At 39.0% G+C, this 8893-nt stretch overlaps 1 protein-coding gene across 1 annotated transcript in view; it reads left to right on the top strand.

The window, feature by feature from the left end:
- Positions 1–3910: 3910 nt before the first annotated feature.
- Positions 3911–8893, top strand: part of Map3k2 (mitogen-activated protein kinase kinase kinase 2) — a 54662-nt gene continuing 49679 nt past the window's right edge. The window contains exons 1-4 of the mRNA XM_045148884.1: positions 3911–3976; positions 4808–4926; positions 5925–5965; positions 7405–7504. Of these exons, the coding sequence (XP_045004819.1) occupies positions 3973–3976; positions 4808–4926; positions 5925–5965; positions 7405–7504 (264 nt within the window). The 5' untranslated portion in view covers positions 3911–3972. The remainder of the gene's footprint in view (positions 3977–4807; positions 4927–5924; positions 5966–7404; positions 7505–8893) is intronic.

The raw sequence follows: 8893 nt of genomic DNA, 5'->3' as shown, positions 1-8893 counted from the left end.
GGTGATTTCTGCCAGCAATGCGAGCCTGACTGCAACAAGATATCTTAGTGCTGAACACTCCACTATTACTTCTCAGCACTATGTTGCCTTTTGAGTCTTCCTAGAGGTCACCACCATCTGAAAAGAGAAACTTCTCTGACCAAAAATGAGAGTAGCATTAATATGAGTAGGAACAATTAAGAAGAATACTTAGAGCCACGCATGGTGGCGCACGCCTTTAATCCCAGCACTCGGGAGGCAGAGGTAGGATTGCCATGAGTTCAAGGCCACCCTGAGACTACAGAGTTAATTCCAGGTCAGCCTGGACCAGAGTGAGACCTTACTTCGACAAACCAAAAAAAAAAAAAAAAAAAAAAAAGCAGGAGGACTTACAGGACAATTTGGTGAGCACAGTGTATGCATTTAGCCAGACACCAGCAGGTGTTTCACCCCTACGGCACATGATCTCCCCTGCCATAGGTTTTTGACTAGGTCTTCAGTACTAGGCATGTATTCCCTCCTGTGGAGTGGACTTCTAGTCCAATTAGAAAGTGGTTGTTTCCCCCATATCAGATATGCCACTATTGTACTTGCTGGTTCATTGGGCCTGGCTGGCCAATCTTAAGGCTTGCAGTATCCACTGCTGTTTATCACCACTGATGACTTCTCTGCCCTATAGGGCTGCATGCAATATAGCTTTTTCCAGCTTTCTGTCAGCTGGTCTACAGGGAGGAGATTTTTTAGCTCTGCTCCAGCCTGATTTCTCACTGACTTTGCAACCCAAGAATGTGGAGTTTTCAGCACTAGGGTCTTACTATGTAGTACTGGTGGGAAACTAAGAGCCTTGACAATGGCTTGTAATATTTTGGGGACATCAGGGACCACCCTGGTCAACAATTCACTGAAAGGTATCCTATCCTTGGCCCTGAAATTTTTCTGGTAAAATCTATCGCTTCTGGGTGTGATGTTACTCAAAGAAGCAGGTTTCCATACACCTAATTCATCACATCTTAAATTTTGCATAACCCTCCTCCCACCCTTCCTTTACTCAGTCCCTTCCCCTAACCTCACTTAGGCCATTAGATGCCCAGTAAGTAATCTGTTCATTTACTTATATATATACATTACCCTCTCTTTAAGTCCTCCCTTCTCCCTTCCTTATAGCCCCTTTTAGCTTACTGGCCTCTGCTATTGATGTTTTACTCCAACTCACATACAAATCTAAACATTTGTAGCGAGGATTCACATATGAGGGAGACATTTGTCTTTCTGAAGCCCCAGTAGTTTAGTTAATTAATTAAAACATTTAAAAGAGGGCTGGAGAAGGCAGGCGTTGTGGTGCACATCTTTAATCCCAACACTTGGGAGGCAGAGGTAGAAGGATTGCCCTGAATTCGAGGACATCCTGAGACTACATAGTTAATTCCAGGACCAGAGTGAGATCCTACCTTGAAAAAAAAAAAAAGAGGGTTGGCGAGATGGCTTATTGGTTAATGTGTTTGCCTGCAAAGTCAAAGGACCTTGGTTTGATTCCTCAGGACCCATATAAGCCAGATGCACAAGGTGGCACATGAGTCTGGAGTTCCTTTGCAGTGGCTGGATGCTATGCGGCTCCCATTCTCTCTCTCCTCTCTGCTTCTTTCTCTCTCTCAAATAAATAAATAAAAATAAAATATTAAAGACAAAGATATGGCAGCCTGGTGTGCACACTTTTAATACTAGCACTTGGGCGGCTAGGTGGAAGGATCATCATACATTCAGAGCCAGCCTGGTCTACAGTGAGACCCTGCCTCAAAAAAAAAAAAAAAAAAAGACACCGCATTTTCAGACTGTTGTGTATTTTGTGCTTTTTTCTTTCTTTATTTTATTTATTTGCAAGCAGAAAGAGAGATAGGGAAAATGGGCATACCAGGGCTTCCTGCCAGTGTAAATGAACTCCAGATGTATATGCTACTGTGTATCTGGCTTTACGTGGGGTGCAGGGGAATTGAACTCAGGTTGTTAGGTTTTGCGGGCAAACACCATAGCTGCTGAGCCATCTCTCCAGCCCATTTTTATGCTTTTTGTTGCAACCAATTTTGTCCTTACATAAGGTAGCTTTTGTTTCGGTTTGATTTTCCAAGTAGGTTCTCACTCTAGCCCAGGCTGACCTAGAACTTATTCTGCAGTGTCAGGCTGGCCTTGAACTCATAGTGATCCTCCTGTGTCTGCCTCCTGAATGCTGGGATTAAAAGTGTATACCACCATACCTGACACCAGTAACTTTTGTATCATGACTTTAGTCTGATACTAATATAGTCACTCCAGGCTTCTTTTAGCTACTGTTAACAGTAAATATTTTTCCATCCTTCTAGTACCTATTTGCCTTTGAGTCTAAAATGTGACTTGTGTAGATAAGAGATAGTTTACATTTTTTAATATTTACTTTTATTTATTTATTAGAGAGAGAAAGAGAGAAAATGAGTGTGCCAGGGCCTCCAGCTGCTGCAAAGTCCAGATACATGTGCCACCTTGTGGATCTGGCTTATATGTGGGTCCTGGGGGAATTGAACCTGGGTCCTTTGACCTTGCAGGCAAGTGCCTTAATTGCCAAGCTATCTCTCTAGCCCTGATTATGTTTTTTTTAATTGTTTTTTTTTGGTTTATTTTTATTTATTTATTTGAGAGCAACAGACAGAGAAAGAGGCAGATAGAGAGAGAATGGGCGTACCAGGGCTTCCAGCCACTGCAAATGAACTCCATACATGTGAGCCCCCTAGTGCATCTGGCGTGGGTCCTGGGGAATTGATCCTCGAACTGGGGTCCTTAGGCTTCACAGGCAAGTTCTTAACTGTTAAGCCATCTCTCCAGCCCCTGATTATGTTTTTAATGTCTGATAACCTTTGCTTTTATTTTTTTTTAGAATATTTATTTGCACGTGCATGTGTGTATATGGGTGTGCCAGGGTCTCTTGCTGCAAATCAACACCAGACTTGTGTGCCACTTTTGTGTCTAGCTTTATGTGGCTTGGGACTTGAACCAAGGCAGGTAGGCTTTGCAAGCAAGTCCCTTTAACCACTAAGCCATATCTCTAGCACCATTATATATTATCATAGCTGTCTCTTTTTTCTTACTATTGTACAAATAATTATATTGGATGTCTAGAAATAGTTATAATTATTTTTAAATTATTTATATCTTTGAGAGAAGGAAAGAGGCACAGAGAGAGAATACAAATATGAATGGGTACACCAGGGCCTCCAGCCACTGCAAATGAACTCCATAGGTATGCGCCACCTTGTACATTTGGCTTACATGGGTTCTGGGAAATCCAGCCCAGGTCCTTTGGCTTTGCAGGCAAGCGCCTTAACTGCTAAGCCATCTCTCTGGCCCAGTTATAATTATTCATTATGTAATATTCTTTACATTCGTGTATTAGTTTCCTGTTGCTGCTTCTTTAGGAAAGAATTAGTATGGCAGGCAGACTGCTTATTTTTCTTTTTTTGTTTGTTTGTTTGTTTTTTCGAGGTAAGGTCTCACTCTAGCTCAGGCTGACCTGGAATTCACTATGTAGTCTCAGGGTGGCCTCGAACCACCACGCCTGGCTAACTACTTATTTTTCAAATGGCCTTTTAACAAAATTAGCCTTTGTAAGACTCCTGAGAACTTAGATTCAGGATTCTAGCCTTCCTAAATGACAGCTGATAATGGCTCATTGTACCTACACTGCCTATACAAACACATGATTGGTGCTAGACACCTGCTTTTCTTGTGGGAATCTGGAATTTTTTGTGTGTGTCAATATGAGCAGTTCCTACTGTAAAGCACTTCCAAATGTATGAAATATTTGTGGTATATGTATTTCTCATTACTGTTATTTTTGAAATTTTGTTCTTTCTGTAGGTGCTACTTCTGTTTTTATTATTAATGTGGTTTTCTTTTTCTTCTTTAGGCAAAGAATGCTAATGGGAGAACCAGTTTCCTAACTTTCAAATTGTTGAGCTGGTTGCCATAATGGGTGAGTTCAAACTAAGCAATTTTGTATTATAATTAACGAATAAGATGAGGCCTGTAGAGATGGTTTAGTGGTTAAGGCACTTGCCAGTTTCAATTTCCCAGTACCCACATAAGCCAGGTACTGATGGTAGCGCACGTGTCTGGGGTTCCTTTGCAGTGGCTGCAGACCCTGGCATGTGTATTCTCTCTATGGGCTTCTTTTTTTTTCCAATAAATTAATAACTAAATGAAATACTTTGAAAAGAACAGGGTGAGCCAGGTGTGGTGGCTCATGCCTTTAATCCCAGCACATGGGAGGCAGACAGAGGTAGGAGGATCACCATGAACTCATGGCCATCCTGAGACTATATAGTGATTTCCAGGTCAGCCTGGGCTAAAGTGAAACCCTACCTTGAAGGAAAAAAAAAAAAAAGGATGTGAGAGAAAATTTTCCTCTGTGTTGTGATAAACCTTTTTTATGAAGACTTTTTTTCAAGAAGTGTTTTTGTGGAAGAGGAACAGGGAAGGGGGTTCAGAAGCTTTTGGGAAGGGATTATGATCAAAACACATTTATGTACATGTTTGAAAGCTATCAATAAAAAGCTTCAAAAATTTTGATGTAGATTTATGTAGTTATTATTTATATTTATTTTGTTTATTAACAGGATTTTCAGGGCTGGGATATTTGCTAGGCCTGGGGTTCAATCTCTAGTTCCACCAAGAGAGAAAATCTTTCACAGATGCATTTACTTGATATATCGTTACATTAAATGCCATAATAAATTTTTCTTGGTATCTGATAAAAATGTTAAAATTAAAGCTTTGTGTTATGTGTTCTTTTAAAAATGCCTAGATGATCAGCAAGCCTTGAACTCAATCATGCAGGACTTGGCTGTCCTTCATAAGGCCAGCAGGCCTGTATTATCCTTACAGGAAGCCAGAAAAGCAAAGTCATCATCACCAAAAAAGCAGGTATTTTTCAGTAATATTTTAATAGATATATTTTGATGTTCTGTGAATGTCTTTTGATACCCTGATCTTTTTAAATTTAAATTAAAATTTTCAAGGTAGAGTCTCACTTTAGCCCAGGCTGATTTGTCATTCACTATGCAGTCACTGGGTGGCCTTGAACTCACAGTGATATCTTCCTACTTCAGCCTCCTGAGTGCTGGGATTAAAAATGTGTGACACCACATCCAGCTGATATCCTGATTTATAGGGGACTTTAAAGATCTTTGGCTTTATCATGTATTCTACTTAATATATTTTTCCCACAAGAGTTTGCATTTATCAAAAGGTATAATTTTATTTTATGTGATAATACTTGCTAATATTTTGTCTATGCATCACACACTTAAGATAGCTAGCTGTTTGTTTCGTTTTCCCAAAGTAGGCTGTTCTGGGTTACAAATGAGTGTGATTTTTTGATTCCTGTAAAAGATGTTACAGAAAGCATGAAAAGCAGAAACATAGAACCATCTGCTCCTTGTATTAGTTACTTTTTTCATTGTTGTGACAAAGACAACCTAAGGACGGAAAGATTTATTTTGGCTCAAGTTTGAGAATATAGGCCATTATATCAGGAAAGGCATGGCGGCAGGAGCACGAGACAGCTGGAGTCAGGAAACAGAGAGATGAATCTGCTGTTCTGGCTTTTAAAAGGTAGGCACCAGCCAGGCATGGTGGCGCACACCCTTAAATCCCAGCATTCAAGAGGCAGAGGTAGAAGGATCGACGTGAGTTTGAGGCCACCTTTGATCACATAGTGAATTCCAGGTCAGTCTGGGTTAGAGTGAGACCCTACTTCAAAAAAAAAAAGAAACCATCAGTTGGCTGGAATTGCACTGCACAAAATGAAGTCCCTTTTCCGTCTGCTGTATTAAATGAGTGACTAAGAAAATATGATTTAGAAATTCTAGAATTTTATCTGTCCTCTGAATGATTATATGCCTGATTTGTTATCTTATTAGAATGATGTCCGAGTCAAATTTGAACATAGAGGAGAAAAAAGGTAAGCACAGAAACATTCCATGTTAAGTTTTTTAATGAAAAAATGTGTATTCTAATTAAGCTATTTAAAAATTTTTTTTTTTCCAGATTTGAAGGATGTTTTGTGGTTTACAAATTTAAAATGGAGTAGTTCTTGGTAATGTGTGACATATGCTTAGACTTAAGATTCAAGAAAATTAAACTTACAGAGCTGGAGCAATGGCTCAGCTGTAAAGGTGCTTGCTTGCAAAGCCTATTGAGGACTTCTCTGCCTGGCCCTGAGGCATAAAGTGAGCCAAGTAGAAGTGGGTCCTCTCATGTGGAGCTTAAGAGTCAAACATGATACTCCTCAAGCTGAAGTTTGAGTGCAGGCTGGAAGAAAATGTAGATGTAGGAAGAAAAAAAATAATTTAATTTCATTTTAATAACTTTAAAAATATCTTGGAGGCTGGGTGTGGTGGTGGCATGCCTTTAATCCTAGCATTTGGGAGACAGAGGTAAGAGGATCACTGTGAGTTTGAGAGCAGCCTGAGACTGCAATTCAGGTAAGCCTGGATTAGAATGTACCCTACCTCAAAAAAAAAAAAAAAATCTTGGAGGTATACTTGTTTAAAATATTAAATTGATAAGGATACAGAGTTAAAATTTGAATCTCCAGAGAATAACTTTGTTCTTTTAATTTTTAATTTATTAATTTATTTTTATTTGAGGAGGAGAGGGAGGGAGAGAATGGTCAAGCTATAGGACCTCTTAGCCACTGCAAACACATTTCAGACACATGTGCCACCTTGTGCCTCTGGCTTATGTGGGACCTGGAGAATTGCACATGGGTCCTTAGGCTTCACAGGATGCACCTTAACCACTAAGCCATCTCCTCAGCCCAAAACTTTGTTCTTTTAAAACTTATGTTACATTTTGTTGTGCTTATATCACTGTTAGATTTATTCACTTTCCTTAGTAAATGTTTTACATTGGTCTTTTATATTTGCAGGACATTTTTAGTGCAAACTAAAAACGCAGAGCAGTGTGAGAATTTTCTTTGTTTCTTTTTTTTTTTTTTGGTGGTGGTGGGAAGGAGGTTTGAGGTAGCCGAATCTGACCTGGAATTCACTATGTGGTCTTATGATGGCCTCAAACTCTTGGTGATCCTTCCATCTCTGCCTTCCAAGTGCTAGGATTAAAGGTGTGTGCCACTATGCCCAGCCTTTTTAAAAGTTTTAAAACAGAATAAACCAGAGATTTTGAATTTTGAAATGAAAATTTTGTATACTTAATAAAAAATAAGCTGTAATAAGTAAATGAATATACATATACATATACATATATATATACATATACACACATACACATATACATACATACATATACACACACAACTTTACTTCATTGTATCTAACAAGAAGAATAAGTGTATTGTTTATGCCATAGTCAATAAAATATTTTAAAATTCTGCCTATCTAGAATTCTTCAGTTCACTAGACCAGTTACACTAGAAGATCTGAGGTCTAAGGCTAAAACTGCCTTTGGACAGTCGATGGATCTACATTACACCAACAACGAGGTAAGCACGCCCACTGTCACTTGTACTTGTCCTTATTTGGAAAGTTGGTGTGTTGAGATAAGAGACTGTCTTAGGAGCATTGCGTTTTTATTTAGTGATTAGTAAGAATATGGTGTGTCAAATGAATAAGATGCCACAGGTAAGCTTGTAACTTGATTAAAATGGGGTTGTCTCCTTGTAGAAAACGATAGCAGCTGCTGTTGCACAAATAGTAAGAAACTGCGCTGAGGACAAGAGGCAGGACTTGGAAGTTTGCTGATTAACTTTTATTTTCCTTTCATGTTGTACTTGACTACAGTCAGTAGAACTTTAGACATTTTAGTAGTGCTTATTGGCTAGTGTTAGATTCTCAAGTTTACGTGATTATGAGGGCTCACTGAGGAGCTCTGTGTGCTTGAGAAACCCCTGTTAATCTTCTGTAACTTCATTACATATTAATGTTACATATTACAGTTTGTGAGAGCTTAGAAATTTCAAGGACAATTTATTATTTTAAAAATGTTTTTATTGATTTGCAAAGAGATAGAATATGAATGAATGAGTATGGGCATGCCAGGGCCTCTTACCACTGTAAACAATCTCCAAACCTATGTGTCACTTTGTTTATTTGGCTTTGCATGGGTCCTGGGGAAATCAAACCCAGACCATCAGGCTTTGCAAGCAAGTGCCTTTACTTGCTGAATCTTCTCCAGGCTTTCCCCAATTTAATTTTTTTTATTTTTAAAATATACTTTTTCGGGCTTAATATTATGATTTATGAGTTATAGCTTCTCATGGGGTAGGCATGCTAGGTTTGTAGAAGAAGCAGACAGTAAATAAGTTCTTGAAATACATAGAGTTCCTTGAAGGCAAAGCATACAGTGTGTGGTAATGGATAAAGGAAAGGGGACAGTAAGTGTTCTGCTTGTAATGTTTAGGAAGAACTAGGGAGCAGGTGATGCTGACCCTGATGCCAAAATTTCAGGGTGAGAAGCTGGCCTTACAGAGTGTCAGGAGAGGAACATTGCTGGAAGACAGAGCACCTTGAACGTAGAGAGAACTGAGACCCTAAGACAGAAAAGACGTGGAGGTCTCAGGAATAGAAAAGGGGCTGATGGAGGTGGAATGACAGTGAAAACATAGTAAAATTTCATGTAAGAAAACATGTGGCAGTTGTTTGCAGAATTTCACTTAAGCCTGCCCACTTCTCTGAATTCTAACTAGGTCTCACTTTTTTCCTTTCTATCTCTTCTTTGGATCCTGGCCAAAATCCTAAGCATACTTGCCCCAATACTCTGGGCTTTTTTGTTTTTTTCAGTAATTCTCATTTGTTTACTTAAAAAAAAATGTTAAAGTGCTTGGCATTGTGCAGATAAAACATTTGAACACCTGATTTCAAATGAGTTAATT

Source organism: Jaculus jaculus, chromosome 5 (genome assembly GCF_020740685.1).
Source record: "Jaculus jaculus isolate mJacJac1 chromosome 5, mJacJac1.mat.Y.cur, whole genome shotgun sequence".
NCBI classification, from domain to species: Eukaryota; Metazoa; Chordata; class Mammalia; order Rodentia; family Dipodidae; genus Jaculus; species Jaculus jaculus.
This window is presented reverse-complemented; position numbering and strand designations above follow the sequence as displayed.